The sequence below is a fragment of the Maniola jurtina genome, chromosome 12 (assembly GCF_905333055.1).
Source record: "Maniola jurtina chromosome 12, ilManJurt1.1, whole genome shotgun sequence".
In the NCBI taxonomy this organism is placed as follows: Eukaryota; Metazoa; Arthropoda; class Insecta; order Lepidoptera; family Nymphalidae; genus Maniola; species Maniola jurtina.
The window spans coordinates 666,972-691,884 of NC_060040.1; the positions used below are offsets into that span (position 1 = coordinate 666,972).

The window sequence follows — 24,913 nt, forward strand, 5'->3', positions numbered from 1 at the left end:
TTAAACATTAACACAGTAAAGGAAGAAATTCTAACTTATAGTTGCAACTACAAAACAAGGCTTACTAACCACCCAAATCGCCTGGCAGTGCAGCTGACAATGCCACAGGCAATCCGTCGTCTAAAGAGAAAGCATATACTAGACATATAGCTGAGACTTATGGAGTTTTCCCGCTGGGGAAGTTTTCTCCTAATGAACGCCAACTTCCTCCAACCAATCTGCTCATAGTCCACCGACTGATCGCATGATAAGGCAACCCCTCAAAAACTAGTAAATATTCAATGGGCTGTAAAGCAATCCATATCCACACAATACACACAGGCATATAAGCTGAAGTATTATCAGTAATGTTATCGCACACACATAATAGTGCCTGCAGGCTACATACAGTCGATCGATCAATGGCGGCTATCAGCATCGAGCATTATCGGCTGTGCTGTAATGTACCACAGCAAATACTATCGCTTTTCGACATGAAATTTTAACTACTAATAACTATAATATGAGGTTTGCTACTTCGTCCGCGTGGATTTAGATTTTCCCCAAAAATCACCAAGGGAAATCTTTGCTTTTTATACGCTTTATTTTGACGATTCGAAAGTACTTATAAAAGTTTATATTATGAACACTAGCTTATGTAGCCCCTTAGGGGTTGATTTTCAAAAATCTTTTCTCTTAGCGTTATGTATACGTCATAATAGCTATCTATATTCCCAGCCCAATCTGCCCAGTGGTTTGAGTTTAGTTGATAGAAAAATCAGTCAGTTGCCTTTTCCTTTTCTATATTTAGAAAAATTATTCTATTCTATTGCCTGCATTTTGCAGACTGTATCAAACTTTACATTCATTTTATGAACCATAAATCAAAACTTCTGTACTAAACAAGAATGATTTAAAATCTGTTGATAAAACTAGCAACAATCTTCAATTCAACCTGTATCCCCGTACCATCGTACCATCCCGTACAAGAATTTATGTAGCATCCACGCGCGACTTTACGTGGGCGTTCTGATGTATTGTCTACATTCTACAATAACGTAGGCTGCGGTTTACATCATATTTTATCTCTATTGTAAATATTTTTCATACTACCCGCGATAGTCTGAGAACTGGTGTTTTTTGATCAGCGGCTCGAATGCGATAGAATGACAGCCACAACGTCACGATCGCAATCATCTCTGATTGGTTGATGCTCGCTTACTATTGGCTACAATGTATTGTTGCAAAAAGAATACTATAAATTCAGCCAATCACAACCATTGCGATTATAATAATGATTGATGCAGCTTTCCGCAATCGAGCCCGCAGGTACTTATAAAAGCTTACAGTATCTTCATAAGTCGCATGGGTAAAACTTGCAGAAAAGCACAACCTAACACCAACAAAAAACCGAATCTACACCAACGGAATACAGACCTTATTGCTTAACGCTAAGATTTTTAACTAAACACAAGTACAATGGAGACTAAAATTTCAGTTGGCGTTAACCATTTTGAGTCAAAAACCAATCACGAACTTGTTCTCTAAAAACATTCGAAATTCAATTTTGTGTGTAAATGGTTAGTGGCTCAAAATGGTTAACGCCATCGCCCACTGAGATTTTTGTCATTGTCATGGGATTACAGAGAGCGCTATACTAACTTCTCTCCGTGGATAGAGTGGTCTCCCACAATCCCTTGTACTACGCGCGATATCGCCACGCCAGTCGCTGAACAACGTAGTAATTTCCACATAATTTAGCTGCCAATATGTCGTTACGTGTATTATTAGCACCCAGGCGCCGCGTTTCATACTGTCCTACATCGATTTAATCGTTGCACTATGAAAGAAGTATGTGCCAAATTATAATTTGTTTATGCGATGCCCAAAGACGCCCGGCTAGACGGCAAAGTATTTTCACGTAAACCATATAGAAGAATAGTGGCAGAAGTTGTTCCAAAATTTTGAATTAAATTATTACCTATAAAGGAGTTATTTCAAACAAAAATCGTGTTCTGGACATCAAAAATTTTAGTTTGGAATGCTCGGTCCTTTTGGTTGAAATCCATAGAGCGTACTTTGACTTTGCTTAGACTTACACTTAAGTTTCAGTTAAAACGAGACAGATTTATGCCAGCGGTATAAAGCATGTTGTTGGTTATTAGTCAAGTGATGTTTATAAGTTCATATAATGAATAGGAGCCCTCACTTACCATAATGTTACCATTACAAATTAAAACTCCCTTGACTGATTTATAGGCGTTTCAGTCAGTTTGGTTTGTTTACAATGTGAGTGTGAGCGGGTGCGAGCGCCGCAGACGACCTTGACATTACATGTTATCACCGTGGCGTCAAACAGGAATTCATACTTTATTATCATGCGCACACTGCCGACAATTTTGTCGCAAGCCCTTCACATGTTTCGACATGATATTTCGATATAATATCCATTTTGATGGATACAGGAACCCTAGGAAGACAAACTCAAAAACTAATCTATACATATAAAAGGAAAAGCTGACTAACTGACTGATATATCAACGCATAGCTCAAACTTTTGTACGGATCGGGTTGAAACTTTGAAAGGCAGGCAGATAGGCTATTATGACGTAGACCCGCTAAGAAAGGATTTTTGAAAACTCAATCCCTAAGGGAGAAAATCATGATGATGATTCGACTCATCTGGAAGCAAATCCACTAATAAACCCACAGCGCTTATTGCTGCTTCATACAGGTCCTTAAAATCACCTAACTAACCGTTGTGACGTAAAGGACATCAATACCGCAAAGTGAATGATGACGGACAGGTATCAACATCGGGCTAACCGCCATGCGATGTTAATGAGTATCGCGTTACACAACCGACATACGACGTCAATTGTTATGGTGATTGGCGGTCTCACGCCATGCAAGCGTACTGCGTCGCACATAAACAAACAATGGCATCTAGGCACCATCTGTGTGATCCTGTAACCTGTTTATGTTATACGCAAAGTATGGTTTTTGTTGATGGACTATAATTCCGAAAATAGGGCACTATCTTACTAGGACACCAGTGGCGGCGCAACCAATCGCAAAACCAACAAAAGTATAACAGTTCTACGGAGAGTACCTCGCCTGGTGTCCGTTTGGTTGCGCAACCATATAGTCCGCTAGTAGATACTAAAACATAAACATATTTTTTTACTGTAATTTTTATTAAATATGTGTAAGAAATCTATAAAATAAGCCATTTTTGTTGCTGTTCTGTCCACATACATACTATCTAAAATCTTATTTAGATAATTCGTATAAAAAGGTTTATATAAAAAGATTGAATGCTAATTAAGGTAGCTAAAAACTGGTAATGATTAACGAATACGAAATGTTTCATTATCATCATTCCGTTTCAATGTTTCATTATCATTTCCTTATCAACGAGGAAAACCAAGTTCACGATTGGAACATTTTCAACGCGTTATGTTACTGCACGATTTTAGCATAAATTGTTATTATAGCTACAGCATGCTGCTAAAATGTTATAGATTGGCAATCTCAGTGCCATGGTGCCATATACTTTATACATAGGTACGTCATCTTACGGCTTTTATGTACAATCGAACAACTTTAAGCCGTTGCGTGGGAGTCTTTAATTCTCTCTAAATAGTACGTACCTACTTAAACGATAGTTTACAAAAATAGGTACCTAATAGTGCAAATATTTAAAAAAAATTGTGCAGGATTTGAAAGGTGCCAACGAGACCCTATTTATTACTAAGCCTTTTTTTTGTCTTGACAGAGGCCTGTATCTCGTGAACCGTAATAGGTAGATAGTTGAAATTTTGCACAGAATGTGTATTTCTATTGCCGTATTACAAATAATAAAAATTTCAAAATACGAAAATAAGTTTTATTTCTTGTATGATGGTACGGAACCCATCGTTTGCGGGTCCGACTCGCACTTGACCGGTTTTTTTACATCTAAATATGTATTGCAGTCCGTTACAACTTACAAGATACTACGGTACCTAGGGCCTCTAACGAGGCATTTTCCCATGCTAAAACTTAAAACATAAGTAATTAACTTATTTAAATATTATTATGTTGTTTTCATATATTTTTGAACTCGTTAATGTGTTTTACCTCGTATTATCTAAATGAGACCGTCTAACAAAGCCAACTAGAACTACGTATAACTGGTGGAAGTCACCTACAAAATTGTGTATTCCGGCCGTATTAGTTAAATACCTAACTGTCAACTCATAACGGTTCATTGCAGAACCGCAATAAAGCGCTCGTCATATTAGTAAATGCAGGTTGGTATAGTTGCTTTTTACCCGACAGACTTTTTATGGCAAAGCCAAAAGGAAGGGTTATGATTTTAGCAGTCTATGTATGTAGGTTTATATTCATGTTTGTTCCATTGTAGCGCCCAAACAACTGAGCCAATTTTGATGAATGAGGTGTCAATTGATTCGTAACTATAGTTCGGGTGACTTAGACTACATTTTATACGAAAAAATTTGACCTCACGAATGCTGATGCTAAATAGCTTGGATTTGGATCAGAAATCGGATAAGTGCGTAAGCAATATCCGAATTCGGTCCGAGTTCTTTATATCCATATTTTCACGAACCGCTCTAAGATAAGCCCTAATTAATCTCTTTGTCGTGCCTAATAGTTTCAATCAACGGACACAACTCTAGCACCGTACATAGTTGAAATTCCAAGGACACATACGAAGCGATTTGCCTCCTTGTTTCCGAAGCCGAAGCCTTCAAACGGACTTCCCTTGATTTTAGGATAGAATTTTTGGAGCAGGACCACAGGATATTCAAAGCAGAAGGCACCCATCGTAATACCATTCGCTTCACTGCCGTCTCCCAAAAGTATATTAAACGCGCCGTTTACACCCACTAGTCTGTAAACGCCTTTAACACCGTTTGAGGAGTACAATAGGCACTGAGTGACATCCGGCGGCGTCACCGCTGCAAATGAATTTGTCGCCAACAGCAGGAAAGAGTGGTCCGATAAACAGACGGCCATTTTCCTGTAAACAGCTTATCCTGCCACGATAGCCGCAGCGCTGTGGAGTGTTGCATGGCAACAGAGCACTTTTTAGGGTTCCGTATCTCCAGAGAGGAAAAGGAACCCTTATAGGATCACTTTATTGTCTATCTGTTTGTCAAGACTCAATACCCGTCAAAGGAATAAAAACCTGTAGGATACTTCCTGTCTAGAATCATGAGATTTGGTAATTAGGTCACTGCTGACCACGGGATCTCCTCTCAGAATGAGAAGGTTTTAGGTCATAGTCTGCCACGCTGGCCCAGTACGGATTGGCAGACTTAACTTTTCACGTCTTTTGAGAACATTCTGGAGAGCTGTCAGGTATGTAGGTTTCCTCGCGGTTTTTCTTCACCGTTAAAGCAAGTGATATTAAATTACTTAAAACGCACATTATACTGAAAGTTAGAAATGCGTGCCCGGAATCAAACCTCCGACCTCCAGCATTGAAAGCCGATGTCTTAACCACTAGGCTATTAGGTTCCTGGTCAGCTAGCGATAAATGCAAAAGCCAAGGAGCATTTCCATTTAGTAGCATTGTTCTGTTCCGCAAATAGCAAGAGCAGCGCGGGCGTCGTCGGTCTCTGTCCGACAAGTGAACGACTGCTTATCGTAGCTTTAGACTTGTGACATCACCATTATGCCGGATTTACACTTATAACCCGCCACGCGTAACGTAATCTGAATGGATCAATTGGTCAAATTAAACTGCCACGTAGAAACAGATTAGGGGATATGGGTTTAATACAAACTGTCATACTCCTTCCAGTTTAGACCGCTTCCATCTTAGACTGCAACTCAGTGATCAATATTGAATGATAGCCACAGAGTTCAATTTAATATTTATTTTAAATCCATTGAACGTTTTCAATGAAAAACTGTTTGATTTATCTGAACGCGCGTAGCGTGAGGTAGTGTGTCTTAATAATGTGTTTCTAACTTTATCATTGCCCGAATTTTGACATCACCATTAAAACGAGAGACCTGTAAACAATTGGCTTATTTTGGACGTTCGGGTTAAAACCGCTGTATTTATAGCCCCTGGTTAACACGTGACGTGCTATAACAATTGACGCGTTAGGAATCGTGTAAAATAGATAAATTAGTAACCTCTCGGACATGCACCTCTGGAGCACTCGAAAGTTAAATTTTCCTTGCTTAGAATGCTATTCACTGAATGCAAGCATCCGGTGGTGATGGCCTAGTAGTTAAAACGTCGGTCTGCCGTTTGGAGGGCGTGGGTTCTATCACTCATTCACGGGCACGCACCTCTAACTTTTCGGAGCTATGTGCGTTTTAAGCAATTAAATATCACTTGCTTTGTCGGTGAAGGAAAATATCGTGAGGAAACCCGCATGCCTGAGAGTTCTACTTATTGTTCTCAAAAGTGTGTGAAGTTCCGCACTTGGCCCGCGTGGTGGGCAAATACCAAATCCATCTCATTCTGAGAGGAAACCCGTGCTCAGTAGTGAGACGGCATTGGGTTGATGATGATGTTGATGATGCATCCCGAAGATAGTGAACAGAAATTCAACCGCTTTTTTATTTCTGAAAAGGGCGACTGCTGACTGTTTTCTTGGTAAGCCTAACCACAACCATTTCTTAGGTTGAAATATATAGAGCGCACTTTGACTTTGCTTAGACTTAAGTTTCAGTTGAAACGAGACAGATTTGTGCCGGCGGTATAACGCTGTCTACTTTTAGCAGTGACTTAAGTCTAAGTAAAGTGCGCTCTATAATAGATCTCAGCCTTACATTCGGTAGACATACAGCTACTATTGATCAAAGGAACTTGCGAGCCCATTTGAATATAGGAAATTGTAATGACTTCTGACACTGTAGTTGTTTGTGTTCCAGTATAAAAGGCAATAACACGAAACTATTCTGGTGAAAGCCATAACGTTTTAGGTGCCATAAAATACGTTATATGAGGGAATTTATGCGCAATTAAGCGGACCACTGCACTTCCTGGCCACTCGAGTGTTATGGCCGCCGCTTGGCCAATCCGCGGGGATCTCTAATGGCACAGCGGCCTGGGTTCAGCGATCTCTCGACTATTGCGAATCTTTGATACAGTCACTATCGCCCTCATTGGAAGACTCAACTGATAATAATTGACTGACATATCAAAGCACAGCTTAATAGTCCGCTGGATATTTGATAGTTTTTAGGGTTCCATACCCGAAGGGTGCCAAAGGGACCCTATTACTAAGACTCCGTCCGTCCGTCGGTCTGTCTGTCAGCTGGCTGCATCTCGTGAACCGTAATAAGTACCTAGATAGTTGAAATTTTCACAGAATGTGTATTTCAATTGTCGCTATAACAACAAATAATAAGAATTTTATTTCTTGTACAGTGGGTACGGAAACCCTTCGTATGCGAGTCTAACTCGCACTTGACCGACTTTTTAAATTCACTATAGAGTATAGACACACGCTTGACCACAATCACACCTGATGTAAAGTGATGATGTGGATTAAGGTGGGACATGCTTGCCTAGATGTAACACAATGTGTTGGGGACGCAGGTAAACTTTCAGTTTTTATAAAATAACGAAGATATGGCATGCGCGGGCTCCATAAGCTCATTAAAAATGTCAAATGTTTGTTAGAGAGCAGATTGTATTGAGCAGAAGGTCCAGGTGTTAATATTTTATAAATACAATTATTGGATGCAGCTGGATGCAGAACCACGCGCATTGCTTCCACGCATCCAACTTTGTTATTGCCTGATTTTATGGTGTCTTTGCGAATATAATTGGATCGAATAGAAAGAAATGTTATTTGTATTGGTATTCCTATGCTCGCAATATATCAATCACAAATTTCATAACGTATAAAATAGCTATCAAAAGCTCGTAAAATATATTCTTCAAAGGCGGTGGGGTCAATGAAACGGTCGCTGCAGGTTGGCCCGAGGAGATGGCGCTAAGCCCACGCATCTCGCAACACAGACGAGTTTCACAGCTTCCCCACCGATTGCGGACTAAGTTCAGGGTTCTTGGATGAAAATAAACTCGCGAGCGTTGTCATGGGAATTACGTTTTTGTTTTGCTTTTGAGTAACTGAGGTATGGTAGTCTAACATAAAAGCCGGCCAAGTGCGAATTGTACTCGCACACGAAGGGTTCCGTACCATCGTACAAAAAAACAATTTTTTAATAACTAACAAATTCACGGTTTACGGATTTTTTCCTTTACTTGTGCTACAAGACCTACCTACCTGCCAAATTTCATGATTCTAGGCCAACGGGAAGTACCCTATAAGTTTCTTGACAAACACGATAAAAGGCCAGACGGACAGACAAATAACGAAGTAATCCTATAAGGGTTCCTTTTTCTTTTGAGATACGGAACCCTAAAAATGTTGATAGCCCAGCGGTTAAGACGTCGGCCTCCTATTCGGGGAGTCGGGGGTTTGATCCCGGGCACGGACGATATTTCGGAGTTGAACATAATATAGTCATTAGGGTTTTTACATAATGTCCAATAGTACCTACGCGACAGGTGGAGATGGCAATCGGGATGGGGACACCCGTACAGCCCCCGCGCTGACCCGGTGCGGAATAGCGCAGGTGATGTGCTGGTGTGCGGAGCTTCCCCCGCCTCATACCCCTATTGCCATTTAAACCTGTCGCATACTCTACCTACCTGTCTTTCGACATTACGGGTCAATCTTGTTCTACGGAAGAATAAGTTCTTAGTGGCTAAAAGAAAAGATTATCCAGGAACCCGCAAGTGTGGTGGCCGGAGACAGAAATAACCAAGAGGTACAAGAACTGGTTAAGCTCAATTTAATCGGAGGAACTAAATTTTCACAGCTGGCTTGATTTTAACTCTAAATTGAATTCATCAACCTCATTTCAAATAGCGTCCTAAGTAAACCGAGTTGTGACTTGTGACCCAGAAAATCTGCTTGGGTACTCGGATTATGAAATGTGTGAAAGATTCCACGTAGCGCCGGCTCGAGCGCGAAGCTGGTCGTCCAATTACCCCTGCTCCACATTACCCCTGCCTCACATTACCCCTGCCCCACATCGGGTATTGATCCGCGCCCCGATGCGCCCCCTCGCCCCTACGACCCCCATCCCCGGCGACAGCTGACTTCCGGCCGTATTGAGCGCTCAAATCTTTTTAGTACACTAACTAGGGGCAAATCGATGATAGTGGATAACGTTTCATCGGATAGCATTCGTTGGATACGAATTTTCAATTTTTTTTCAAATTCTGATACCTTGATTGAGATCTTACCTGAATTAGTGGCACGAATTTAGTTTCACTACGAATTAGTTTACACTTGCAATTGATAGTGAAATTAATGTGGTGAAACTAATTTCGTAATGTAAATTCCGATAAATGATCTTTCATTTTGGAGATTGATACAGGCTATGTTTTATGTTTATGTAAAACATCGTAGTGCCATCGAGAACAGAAATTCAGAAACCACAAAGTCGTGAAAAACAGTTAGCGGCTCATAAATAAACTCTGAAACAACCTAAATAACAAGAATCGAGAAATGGTAATGGGCAAGGTCTTCTATTTGTGGGACAAAGTAGCTTCATGATAAATGCTGTCATTAAGCATGATGTAGAACAAGGTTTTAATGAGCCAATATTAATGTGGACGCAGGTAATCTATTAGCGCGGAGCAGCGATGCCCTCGGAAGACAAAACGCCGTAACTCAGGTTACCTCGTTTAGTCAACGTCAGGGAACGTCTAGCCAAACGTCGAGGCTTCGACGTCACTGGAAGGCGTCAAAATATGTTAGTACATCTGTCGGAGGTAGCCCTAAAGTAGTCTTATTTTTCTTTGATTCCACCTCACCATTGAGGTGATATTTAACAATAGATGATGCTCGCGGCTTCGCGTGGATATAGGTTTTTGTAAAATCCCGTGGGAACTTTTTATTTTCCGAGATAAAAAGTAGCCCTATGTGATAATCCAGGGTATAATCTATCTCCATTCCAAACAGCCAAATCCGTCGAGTAGTTTTTGCGTGAAAGAGTAACAAACACACATAAACTTTCTCATTTATAATATTAGTGTGATAGTAGTATTGATGACAAAATTCAACCGTGTTTTTCTCAATATCACAAATTTTGGTTTACCGCGTTTTGTCATCCGAGGACAGCGCGGCGTGGATTGTAGGCGAGCGACCAATTAACCGTTGTGCTACCTCACGCCCGTCCGCGGCTCTCGACTCGATTGACCCCATTCAACCTCGAGCGGCAACGTAATGGCGACCTTATTGATTCATCTGTGGCCATAGCACTGGACTTGTGGTTACCACTTTGCGATTAATCTATTATTATTGGTCGAATTTCCGTTCCTACCACAGTTCATGGCAGTTATGAAACTTGCAACAAAGCGCCGAGGCTTCGATGTCACTGGCAGGCGTCAAATGCTTCTACATTTGACGCTAGGTAGCCTACCTAATATTCGACATATCGTCGATTCAGGATCAAACCGAAAGTTCCCTCACTCTAGTTCACTATGAACTATCCTAGTAGTCGGACGTGATTGCCATTGTGATTGTCAAATTGTAGTTGTCAAACCTTGCTAGACTTCCTGCGGGCCTGAGCAGAGTGAACTAGAGTGGAGAAAACTCGGTGTTTGTTCCTGAATCGACTATTGTCATATATTACGTTAAGGGTGAAGCGAAATCAAAAACAAGTGTAAATTAAAAATTTATAGCACCCCGACAAGTGAAGGTTACAGTAACTAGAAAAGAGCTGATAACTTTCTAACGGCTGAACCGATTTTCTTGGATTATAGGGACCTAAGAACTCTCTCGATCAAACATAAAAACTAAATTAAAATCGGTTCATTAGTTTAGGAGCAACGATGCCACAGACAGATACACACGTCAAACTTATACCCCTCTTTTTGGGTCGGGGGTTAAAAAAAAGACTCGTTTTATAGGCTACCTATAGCGTCAAATGTAGGTAATATTTGAACAACGCATATCAATCGATTGTCATTGTTAACGAACGTTGACCCAAGTCGGTAACTGAATAGGTGACCAACTTTAGAGGTCCGAATTTGGCCTTTTCGTGCCCTCCATGCCTCGAAAAGCACGTTAAACCACTAACATCTGATAATAACTGTTAATTAACCTAAGCGTCTCTTAGTCGAGTTGTATGCGGTACCAACCAAGTATTATCCCAATAGAACTCCTACCATAATAGGATTAATGGAAAGGGCTCACGACCCTCAGTAATGAGGAATAACGACTATAGAGAGAAAGTGTGCCGTCGAAGCCTCGAAGTTTTTTCACAACTTCCCTAACTGTCGTGAACTGTGGTAAAGTCTTGTCAGTCAAAGATGATGCAATAAAAGAGGGCAGTAACATATTATTGGAGCTCATAATCGTTCAAGATCATAGTTGATTGCGAAATAATCACAACCAATGAAGCGTAATTGACAATGAAATCTTGGTGACGTTGTCTCGTTGACTTCAGAGATTTATTGTGTCACGTTACTACTTGTATATCATCATCATTATCAACCGATGGACACCCACCGTTGGACATAGGCCTCTTGAAAGGCATCCACAGTCTTGCACTAGCTGAATTCAGCGGTTCTCTGCGACTCGTTTGATGTCGTCTGTTTACCTAGTAGGTCTTCCAACGCTGCGCTTTCCGATACTAGGTTGTCATTCTAGCACCTTGGGACACCAAACGTCTGTCGTTTCGAACTATGTGCCCTGCCACTTCAGTTTCGCAATGCGTTGAGTTATGGCGGCTACTCTGGTTCGGATGGAATCGTCCTTACTCGTATGATGAAAAACGTAATAGGCATATTATGAAGTTATGGCTTTCAATAAAACAGTTTTGCGTGTTTGGATTCGCTATCGGATCGGCCTGCACAATCCATTGGCAACGGGCGCCGTGTCACAGCACATAAACCGCGAAGCGCATAAATCACGTGTTTACCATACACGCGGACAAAATATTGAATACGGATGGAAACTGATGCGGAGGAAAATCCTCACCCGTTGGACTAGTGCCAGGCAATCGGCCGACTCGTCAGTCTCCGCTGATAGTATTTTATACACGTGCCGATTTCAAACTTCAAGTTATGTAGTCCGGTTGGTTTGCAAATTGACCACGTATAACCTAAATATCTTCAAGGCAAGAGTTAATATAGGCATCTTGTAGACCTCATCATTGCTTCTGGTAAGCATGATTGTCGTCAATTGCAAGCCTATCTTGTAATGAAAGAAAATAACTGAATATCCCATCATTATTAGTGGTTGAACTTTGGCTTTATGTGCTCACATATCCTAGCATTATCTAAGAAATTACCGTGTCAGATGCTTTTATTTGTTTGAATAATAAAATAGTATGGCTTGGAATAGTAAGCAAATATGTTTATGGAAATAAATGTTTTTTTTATGTTTGTGGAAAGGCCAAAATCCACGTACAGAAACGCTAAGCAATAGGAATTAGACTAAAGGGTGAGATCTATAGAGCGTACTTTGACTTTGCTGAGACGGTATCCAGTATCCACCGAAGCGGAGGAGAAGAGAAGTGTTTAGTCGACCGATCAGATTCTTAATAAATGACGGGAAAGTTGTCACGTCATCTTTTAAATATCTGATTGGGTTGACTGTACACATATATCCCCTTCGAGCTTCGCTCCGCTTAGGTGGATACTGGACCTTAAACGAAACAGATTTATGCAGAGATATAAGCCTGCCTCGTCTTAAGTCTGAGTAAAGTGTAAGTACGCTCTACATATTTCAGCCTTATTGCTGCCACGTCGTGTATTTAGGTTTACACGACGCGACATTTGCAAGTCGATCCAGCAGGCCGCGAAATATGTTGGTCAGCAGATTTGTCGTTACATCTGAAGATGCTTAGGCGACATTACTCTCATACGCAGCTCGAATAGCTGACCCATTGTCGTGAGTCGTCCTCAGGCTGGTCACCGGGTGCCCTTTGCGATTCTGATTCACGGACGAAGATAGTACAACTGCTCTCATTTATATCTGCTACTGTTTCATTAGTCAGGGTCTAAATCCAGTGCGGCGCACTCGAATGTAATCAACATTAAAATTACTTCACAGCTATTTATTTGCTCGTGCACACTGCAAATTAAGGTGTTGATTAATTTGAATTACGTACTTAAATATCATCTGTTTACGTGAAGATACGAGTGAATCCATAATAAATTATGACTTGACTGCAGATTGGTGAACGACTGCGAAAAAATGAGCTGGAGGTAACCGGATTCTCGATTATTAAAAAAGAGCTGAATCTTAATAGAAATAAGATATGACTAAAATAAGTTTTCAGTTTGGAAACAGTCAGTAAGTAGGAAGTGGGTGGATGAGGAAGGCGGAGGGTCGTGTGTGGTGGCGCCCTCTGGGAAAGGTCTATGTACAGCAATGAACGTAAACAGGTTGATTGATTGAAGTTTTCGGTTTAAAGAAAGTGCCATTGCTCTGCATCAGCACGGCTAAAGATGCAAATACGTCTACTCTAAATTCAGTGTAGAGAAATGTCATTGTTTTGCATCAGCAGACCCGTATCCGGAACGTGTTGACAACGCTCCTCCAGTACGGCGGGCGTCTGGAGCCGACGGGGATTGCAAATGAATCTGCATATTCTCTTGGCGCCGAGCCAGCAACGCCTGTCGCGTCGACTCCCGCGCCGTTAGGAGCATCGCCCGACGCCCGAACGACTACTTTTACCCTAAATATTACACGGAGCTGCCTTCCACAAACGCTGGCAGACTGACAAAATTGCAATGATAGTATCGCTAATTCACCGACACTTTACAAAATGTTTTGGGCATTTACGCTTAACCTTCCGGAGTAAATGTTCCAAAGTAAATTGGACATGTCTTTTCATTTGGTGGAGACTGGAGACTTTGCTATATGATCTATCTCCCTTTGATTGTGTTTGGAGGATTGTTTGTACCTCTCATTTTCTTTTTGCACCGTCTTTTGTATATAAGCGTTGAAATGTGTCCCTAATCTTTTATTGTTTCCTGTGACGTTTTATTGTTCCCGTCCTTATTCTGTTTCACGATGTAGGTTCGAGTTGATTTGGATTCACGCGAGGGGGGTTGGTTTGAGTTGGGTAACATTTTTAGTGCCTTTGCAAGCAAATTATGTTGTAGATAATCTTTACATTGAAATCGACATCTAAATGTAGTGCTATCCTTTTGTTTATGGAGCATTATGAAAGGGATAGCAATACATTTAGACCTGCCATTTTAGTTTAAATTGTATGTTGTATGTCTACAATAAAAGCGACTTTCGTTTTTTCACATTACTGCACCTATCGAAGAGTTTCACAAGACGAGTAGCATCTACGTTTGTCTTTTTCTCTTTTTTTTTTTTGAGAGATAAAATACGATGTTTACCTGCAATACCTATTGCTCTTGGCATTCCAACAATTATTATTATTATATTATAGTCGTAAAGTCAGTATCGATAGCTATACGTATGCCATCCGCGTGATAATTGGCAACTTCCGCGTGCCTCTCGCCATTTCTATTGTTTCATTACAACTGACAATTAATATTCATTAGCATCACGGTACGTCGCCGGCACACCGGTCTGCATCTGCATTACAAAACTCATGCGATCTATGCGACAGTCGCTTTCCCATATTCTATTGGCTGATGCGTCTTATTGGCACAGCAAGATGATACTTGCATTGCATTAAACGCGAGTTCCGTAATCGAGGTTTGATCATATGATGCCTTTTCGATTCGTTTTGGCTCAAATTTTTTAGCAATTTATTATTGTGCTACCATATTTAGAATAATTTATTATGGAGGAGATCGATATCTATTGGTGTATCATAGGAGACAGCCCGTGTTATTAAAGTTTGAACAGTGCGCAATAGACCATTTTATGATTTGTTTTTATCTTTGACGATTTTACAGTGCTGAGCGCTCTGATTTTCGAAGATTCTAGGTTTGATTCCCGTAGTTAATTTTCTTGCGAACACATTTAAATATTTTTTTCTGATGTAACCACAAATTCATGGTTTTCAGATTTTTCCTTTACTTGTGCTATAAGACCTACCTGCCAAATTTCATGATTCTAGGTCAACGGGAAGTACGCTAGTACGTGTAGGTTTTCTTGACAGACACGACGAACAGACAGACAACAAAATGATCCAATAAGGGTTCCTTTTTTTCCTTTAGAGGTACGTAATCCTAAAAATGGAGGTATAGTTTGTGAGTCATGTTCAAACTTTAACATGAGAAGTGACAACCTTAGTAGCCGCGATATTTAAACCCAAACTACTAGAACAATTTAGTCGAATAAGACATTTTCCTCAATGCCACAGAGTACAGACCTATTTATACTTCCTCGATGACTAAGAAACTTTGTAATGGATTTCGTCATTTAATTACTAGTTTAACTAGTATTAATAATCACAGTAATTGTATTCACTAGTGCGTAAGACTGTCTAGGTCTCGTGAGCCTACTATTGATTATGCGGTAGTCAGTAACAAAAGGTATGTAGGCCCTAGGTACTAGGTACTGACGTCAAATGTACCTTGTCACATTCGCATCACCTTGCAAGGGATGGGGCTCGATAACCATTAACTTTGTCTATTTGGACATTATGTAGAAAAAAGTGTATATGAAAAGATGAAGTAGAAACCATAGGCATGATTCGAAAATATGCCATCGCCTGAATGGCTGAAACTAGGACTTGAGCTCCGGAATTCCGGTTTTGGTGTAACTCCGGCGCTTCGAAAGATAACAGGTCTATTTGTACAACCGGAGCTATCGTGAACATAACCGGAGTTTCGATTTTCATATTTTTAGAAAAAAGTCGGTATTTTCAGCGGTTTCATCTGGAACTCTTCCCCAACCCGTTACGCCAGATATTTTCTGCCACGTTCTTACAAATTGAGAAACCAGCTTCCACAAACAATGTGGAACTATTCAAGGCGCGGATAAACAAATTCCTTAGTCGGTAACGCATTGGCAACATGTCTTGTGCTGCTTTACTCATTTGTGTACAAGAGGAATCTGCATATTGTGGTTAGATGAAGGATCAGGAAATCACAATATTATCCCACGAAAACCTATATGGCTAATAGAAAAAAGGTATCCCCGGTAATAAATAAAGAATGATATAAAAATATCTCGGGGATAAAATGTGGAACGAGGAAATTCGCAGAAAAACAAAAGCGAATAACATAGCTAAAAGCTGAAGTGGCAATGGGCAGGTCATGTCTGTCGCAGAACCGACGGCCGATGGGACAGACGTGTTCTGGAGTGAAGACCAGTAAACGTAGAGTGGAATGACCTCCAGCCCGCTGGACCGACTGAAGAAGGTGACGGGGAGCGTGTGGATGAGGAAGGCGGATGACCGTGTTTGGTGGCGCGTTCTTGGAAAGGCCTATATCCAGCTGTGGACGCATACAGGCTGATGGAATAGAATGGAATAGAGTGAGAGGGTACGGTAAAGAAAAATTATATAAAGCAAAATTTCTTAAATGTGTTTGCGATCTAAGGATTACGCAATATAAAAGGAATGCGCTGGACTAGGTAGCTGGTAGCAAAGGCTGACGCTAAGCTGACGCCATAAGTAGTGACGTCATACGTCCTTGCCGCTTGCTAAGGCTTCTTCTTATGCTCGCGATACTGTATCAGCATACAAATTAATCTTATTATCTACCAAGGTTCCGCACGCCGCGGCCGGTATGAGTAATTGCTGTCCTATTTTTGGATTTTTCGCAATTTGCATTGTATCCACATTGTATATTACGCTTGTATAGTGATGGTATGCTACTACGTTCATTCAATTAGTTTTAAATACCTTCATTAGAAAACTTACTTTGTAAAATAAAAATAAAACCGGCTAAGTGCTAGTCAGATTCGCGCACCGAGGGTTCCGTACTCGGGTATTTTTTCCGACATTTTTCACGATAAATCAAAAACTTTTATGCATAAAAATAAATCGATCTGTTTTAGAATGTACAAGTAAAGCACTTTCATATGATTCCCCGCTTGGTATAGTTATCTTACTTTGAAAATTGAAATGCATTTTAATTTTTTTAAATGATGTAACCACAAATTCACGGTTTTCAGATGGATTGCTTCACTTGTGCTATAAGACCTACCTACCCGCCAAATTTCATATGGGAAGTACCCTATAGGTTTTCTTGACAGACACGACAGACGGAAAGGAAATATTTCTAACGTTAGTGTTGCTATTGTTGAAAACGCTGGAAATGTGGTGACACATTTTTATACCTAGAAATTCCGAAATGATCATTTATAGCAATGACTATGATCTCACCCATTTTAATGAGTTTACGAGCTTTGCATCGTGCTTCAACTATGTATACAATATGCCATAATATTGTATCTTAGATAAAAGTTTGATTGACAAATATCTGGATAATTCTCTGCTCCATCAATTCATCACTCTTGATTGACGGAATTTACTGATTCAGACTGACTGAAGCTATCGTCTAATACGAGCCTAAGTAGGTCGAAAACAAAAGATTTAATGTACATTCCCCTCCTGGCCCCGCCATAAAATAAATCAGCCAACATAAAGATACTCGTTGTTTACCAATTGAGTGTACCGATTTATTATGAGACGAATGGGTACATCATCATCACCAATAACCTTTCAATTGCTATTATTCCTAAGCTATTTACGAAAAGTGGAATTTGTTTATAAAGTTTCATCGAAATTGGTTTTAATAACCTCCTTGATAAAACAATGACGTTTATATTACTAACTCCGTAAGCTAAATCTTCCTCGACTATATTGATTCAACAAATTTTAGAAAAATATTCTACAATTTGGCTTCTATACTGCAAGGCATTCGAAAAAGTTCAGTTTCAAGCATTTTTGTTATTTTATAGCCTCTTGCTAAATATCCTAGGACCTAGAAGTATCTTATATCGATTATCGAGGCGTATTATAATGCATTATAATTTACAGTCTCTCTTATTCTGTAGTAGTGTCGTATTTCAAGCTCGCCGCACGAGCGAAACTAGAGTAGACCGCTTTACCGCAAACCGCACGAGCGGTTCTGTGCAAGACAGCTGACATTTACAATACCTATACGCTATACCCTATACCTTGCGGCATTATATTCTCATTAGTAAAGCAGGAGTTTGTTTTCTGACTGGACGTCGTTAATGCAGACCTGAGTGACAAATGCCAATAGACTCAGTAAATCGGATGCTTAAAACCGGACCGGCAAATTGTAGGAAAGTGGACCTCACCTTGGTGGAAAATAGCGAGCAGGCGGGTCACCCGATGCTAAGTGATTATAGCCGCCCATGAACATTTGCAGCACCAGAGGAACCGCCGCACCGCGCCGAAGCGTTGCGTTCGAATACTTATTCCAATTCAATCCATCAGCCATACACAAATATTGTGTAGTTACAAAAACAAATCGGGCGGTGCCCTATTGCAAGGCAAGGCAGCCTATTGTTGCTCCTTGAACAATGCCTGCCCACCCGGCCGAAAACCATTCACTTCTTAAATTGCTACTTACAATCACGAGATCAGTTGTTAGGCTGATGTGGCGGCCATAATTCATTGCGACTCGCAATCCCAAAGGAAGTCACCAATTTGACTATTATAAGTGATATAACGCATAATAATAACTCATCATTCCTTTTGATTGAATTTGTGACTAATCGTGGTGCTGAGAAATTCTTCAGCGTTTTTTTGACACTTATAGGTGTATTGTGACAATACAGTTACAGATCAATTTGTCAGTCAAGTTGTATTGTTTTGAAGGATTTTTCAAATCTATTAATCATCTTTGCATCTACTGTTGGACATAGAGACCTTACGATAAGCGCTATTAAGGAAAAATCTATCTGTATTCGGCCTTTCTGAGGCCGATTATATAGCATGCTTTGATTTTACTCATACTTAAGACTATTTTATACGAGACTGTTTGTCTGAGCTTATTCATCTTTCTCGTTTTAACTCTTAGTAAAGTCAAAGTGCGCTCTATGGATTTCAACCTAAGTTTCTAACATCCATCGGTCGTTGTACTAACATCTTACTTCAACATGCTAGCTTTAGAACTAAGTTTTTCTTTGGAGCATTACTTTGTTCCGGACTTTACCCCTAAAAGAAATTCAAAGCATAGCAACATGTCATACTCATAAATTACGCGGTCGTACGTTGGCAAGACGCATAGCAGCCCCACTGCGCTTTAGAAAATATCACTTTCCAAACTGACCCAGTGGTAACCGCATGCGCCGAAATGTCCAGACACATCGTCTCGTCAATCATTAACAATGAGGGTGAACGTTCCGCCGTTGCAAAAATAAGTGCGGGTTAAGTTTGGAGCTGCTAATTCCGGGGTAACCTTTCCGCAGATATATTTATACTCCGTGTAGAGCGTGCGGGAATGCAGGCCGCGTTCGCGCTCCGTCCTCTGGCTTCTAGGACACATCTGGATGTCTGACGCGATATAAACACCATCTTGCTCTTCCCTTAAATGTTTACTGCACAGCATACCTTCTCATTACCATATGTCTGTCTAGGCGTATTTAGAAGACTGAAGTACAAGCGCGGTTTTTTTGTGGGTAGGTTTTGGATGCAGGTCGTTCATCGTCGATTCGGTCGTCATCATTTCAATCGGTTGATATATGCTGTTACAAACAGGTCACACTGTTTGTAACAGCATATATCAACCGATTGTGATGGTGCAAAGTTGAGCAATGTGTGATCGACTCTTTCTTTTTCCTCATTGTCTCGGAGAGCACGTTAATCCGTCTCGGTCTCGATTTTATAATTACTAACATCTGATATTAATCTCGAGTCAAAATCGTTTGAAATGATTGAGTCTGAGTCGTCTGGGAACCAAGTGCATGATTATCGTATAGAATTCCCTACTATTTTATGAATTATTATCAATGTTTGAGGAGGCCTGACCCTTGATACGGGATTTCCTAGTTTAGGGGTCAGGATTCCTATGTACTGTACGGAGTTTCACGGATAAAGATTTTCTAATTTTTAATTAATGGAAGATGTCATGGCCGTCAAAAATGATTAATACTACGCTGATATTTATGTGGGTTGGCCTTTTGGGCTTGTTTTTATATAAGACTGAGTAATTAACTTATTTTCCTCTCCTGATGTCTAGATTACCACAAACTACAGTCCAAATTAGAGTACCTACAGACCTACAGATATTCTTATACGCCACATTATAAACAATTAGAGTAACATTTACAACCAATTCGTATTAACACGCCTTCGTTTTACATTTATCCGTAAATCTACATAATCCTTTGTTCTGACGTTCCACACTAATTCACTAATGTGAGGGACAGCGCTGTAAACAAGCTGTATACTTTGCGAATTTTGCAACGAATTATGCATAAGATGTCTTATACAAGGTGTTAGATAATGCCCGAAACTTTCCGGTAAACTGAGGTTAGGACCGAAGTCTAGATGTATTAAAAAAATAAGCCTCATAGTGTGATATCCCTGGGAGATATGAGGACTGAACTGAGGAAAGAATTTGCTTAAAACACCTACAATTAGCTGATTGTGGGAATGAACTTGTAAAAAAATTCTTGTTCTTGAACTTGTAAAGATGTTGATGATCGTCATCTTGCACCGGAGCAGTGTGATAGTCTGTAGATATAATGAATTTTATGCGGTTTGGCCAACCAGCCTTTAGGTACAAGTTATATGATTTTAAAAAAATGTTCTTAGGATGACATGCGATGAGGTTACCGACACTTTTATCAGTTGTACACACACCAGTTTACTACTAACTTAACTACACTTAAGAACTACAAACAATACGTGTGTTAATAGTCGACAGATTAAGTCATGTATGTGTGCGCACGAGCTTATATCGAAATAGCTTCGGCGCTTGTGTAAACATTTGGCGCTTCTTTTGATCGGGCTCATTAATCTCGGAAATAATAATACATGCAGCACCTGGGAATCTCTTCCGTTTTAACCTTTCACAGATTATCCTACAGTGTTTGTTTTTGTACCGATTTCTTTAGATAAAATTTTTATTTGTTTTTACCTCTGTCCAATAGGAAAGGTAATCGAAAAATCTATCTGGATGTCTGGACTATTACTAGTTTCTTTGAAAAGTTACCTGAACCTAATGGTTTTTGTTATTTGGAACTAATTTCCGCATCAAGACTACTAAAGTCTATTGTCTATAAAGTCTATTGTCTATGTCTAAATCTACCTTAAGCCTCTGACTTACGGGACCCGCGCCGGCGACACGCGAAACTGCATGTTGCGCCTCGCGCCATTGTAGCTATCCAAAGTGAAGCATGTTGCGTCGCTTTAACTCAAATGCTCTCCATACAGTGCTATACAAAGCAGTGCGCAAGTTTCGCCTTTCAAATGTCGCGTGTAACGGCCGCATAGCGCAAAGTCTAACATGACATTGCCTAAAATTGGTGAAGACAAAAGACTCACGAGACTCAAAAGGGCTAACAACCAGAGCCCTAAAACTAGTTTTAAAAACTCACTTTATTTTTGTCGATTCGTAAGTAAAGCAATGCCCCGTTTCCGATTCCAGGCAACGGCACGATAGACTTCCCCGAGTTCCTCACGATGATGGCGCGCAAAATGAAGGACACGGACAGCGAGGAGGAAATCCGCGAAGCGTTCCGCGTGTTCGACAAGGACGGCAACGGGTTCATATCCGCGGCCGAGCTGCGCCACGTCATGACCAACCTGGGGGAGAAGCTCACCGACGAGGAGGTCGACGAGATGATCCGCGAGGCCGACATCGACGGCGACGGCCAGGTCAATTACGAGGGTGAGTACGACACACACGTGTCCATTGTCTATAGCCTTGCGTGATGGAGGATGTATCAATGGCCTGCGTACAACGAATTGTGAATTGAGGTTCTTATGTAGATTTGCGAGGTCGACGGCGACGGCCAGGTTAATTACGAGGGTGAGTACGACAAACATTTCCCCATTGTCTACACCACAGCCTTGCGTGAACTGAAACCCCGGGGAATTGAGCTGACCCAGCTGGATGTATTTCTACGTACAATGAATGATAAGGTTTGTAATCGTCTAATTAATGTTCAAGTTGCCGATTCTGGGGTGGGCCGTGAATTCGGATGGCAAGAGTAACATAGTCCAAAGCTTTGGGTTTGTGACTGACGACGACACGCAGCTGCGTCACATCGGGATCACAAAGCGCAATAATGACGAATACATGAATGAGGGCGAGGGAATAAATCCAATTATATTATCAGCTTGCCTCATTTGCCTGCATCGTTGTCCATACTGTGCAAACTGGTATGCGATTTCAACTCTATAATATGTCTACCTCAGCGGCTAACGGTGTTCAACGATAGGCTTATCCTTTCCCACTGCTGATGCCGTTCAATTTTCTAGTAAGTACTTTGGTTCTTTAGATTTTCTGGTAGCGGATTCGCACTTCAGAGAGACCCCAACGTAGCGCGCTGAGCAACTACATTTATATAGACGTGGCCTGTTTCAACGTTACGTCTTAGGTCAGGCACAAATCTAGCGGAAACTTTATTCAGCATTTTGACTGCGCGGATCTGGCGCTTTCCTAACTTTGCCATATATAACACATTCGAGTGAAATTATTTCGCTAGATTAGTCCCTGGACTTATAAGGTATGAGCCGTCATCAGACAGGCGACGGTTTCTCCATTCCACATGACAACAGACCTGGACCGTTGACGTACTGTTAATTTAGTTATTAGGTTTTAGTTTAGTCATGGATTATGTCACTGTACCAAATATGGTAACATACTCGATGGGCTCATTTTAATTATGACTCACATAGGATTTTTCGTCGTCCAAAGCTGTTTACTGTTTATAACAACTAGTTGCAAAATAAACGGCGTGTTTACGTACACTTGATTTATTTTGTGTACACACTACAACGTCGCTAATCGCTACACTATCACTAATAAATGAGATTAGTGCTTTAATGTTTAACTGTAACTTTAACTGAATGAAAACAGGACCATTAACCACAGTGTTTTTTGCTCTGAATGTTGTGAAAAGAACGGCAGCCGACATATCTTAATCAGTCTCAATAAATACTGTTTAGTTTGCTTTGATTACAACCTAATTAGTATGCATTTAAAAGAGACAAGATATTTTTAGAATTTTAGTGCAATGTCATTAGAATAGTACATAATATTACTAATTAATGATAATAATTTGTATTTGAAGTGATTCGTTCATTAAATTTTCTGTTTAACAAATACTAATATTCTTATAAATTTTTAATCTTGAAAGATTTGTGGTACCTGAATTTAAAATCCTTGAGTTGGAACTTCATTAAAGAAAGTACAAAAATATACAGTTTACAGAAAATTCAAACAAATGATTATAACAAATCTGTTTTTCTACTGTTATTTTAATCTTAGCTTTGAAATACAATGTTATCAAGAGTTGATAAGAAAAATATTTACAAACATTGGTAGTTCAGAGTTCAATGATTGTAACCATTTGTCCTGTACAGTATAAGTATGAAAACCACTATTGGTAGTGTCGGTAGTGTTGGTAGTGTGCCAAACGCAACCCACTATACCTAGTTACACGGAACCAACAATCGTGGGCGACCGCTACTTTTGTTTACATCCAAAATATTCAGAGAATGAGACTTGCAAGTTCTTTTTGTTCTAATTAAACTGGGTCCGCTTTATTATTATTAACTTTATTAAAATTATCGTTTTTACTGCTAGTGAAATCACTAACCATAAAAAAATGTTTAGAAATGTTTAACTATGTCAACAGAACTTTCAACACAAGAAGAACAAGAAGCTACCATTCAAATGAAATCTTTGAAAAAGCTTAACCAAAATAGAACAGTCCTAAGACACCGCAGTTTACGTGGCTAAACATTTCTAATTGGCTAGCTCTTAGAATTGAAAAATTATGTAATGATTTTCAGGCTTTAATTTTCTTTTAAATGATTCTTTCAATAATGCATTGACTGAGGTTATTCTAAGTAAATGTTGAAGCAGTTAAAATAACAAATTGTGAGCCGATTCAAAGATCCCTATCCAATGCAAATAGGTATTTAGATATGTCTATGTTATAGAATACCACCCTCGAAAAGTGACAACTATGTCTATTACACAAAAAATTACAATTTGGAGTAGCCCAAGGTAGAGTACTGGCTTCGCTGCTATTTCTTTTATATATTAGTGATATTCTATTGGTTATATTTCAATCAATTGTCATTGATGGATCAAGGCAATAATGTAATACAAGAAAAACATTCTCACGAAAACAATCTAAGGTGGTTGGGATATCTAGTGACAATGCATGTATGTGAAGTATCCTGTAATGTGGACCTCGGGCAACTGAAATCCTTTGTATAGTCTAATGCAACACACGAATGAATTGTGATGGTTCCTTCACACAAAATAAAGATAAAAAAACGAGTCCCCAACAAAAAAACGGGAGGAAAGCGATATTATGAAGTTCATGAGAAAGAGTATTTGACTGGGTGCATTTGGTAAATACATATTGTTATACCGGGTGGAACGCTACTCTTCGGCGATTAATTATTCTCATAAATTATATATGAGAATACTGATAATCATAAATAATAATATCATAAAACCTGCTTTTTAGCGTTATTCATTTAAAATAAGCTGCTTAACTTTGCTAAACTTTTTAACTTTATAAGCGAAGTCATCAATTTCATGAGCAGTACTTAAATAACAAATTGATTTTGTTAGATTTATCAGAGTTCTATTAATGCAACTCTGATGCTTGGGAATTAAAATAAAACTCAAGGAATAAGAAGCTAATGTTACTATTAATAATAATAGTAGTTAATCGGATTATCATTATTAATTTAATCCTTGTGTATCATGGACTTGCAAAAGTAACTCTTGTTTCTGGTCAGTAAAATTAACGTGATTGTTTTA

The 24,913-nt window shown here is 39.8% G+C and overlaps 1 protein-coding gene across 1 annotated transcript in view; it reads left to right on the top strand.

The window, feature by feature from the left end:
• The window catches only part of LOC123870477 (calmodulin-like), a 39,287-nt gene that overhangs the window by 12,150 nt on the left and 2,224 nt on the right, over positions 1 to 24,913 (top strand). The window contains 1 exon segment of the mRNA XM_045913802.1: positions 21,551 to 21,793. Within this exon segment, the coding sequence (XP_045769758.1) occupies positions 21,551 to 21,793 (243 nt within the window).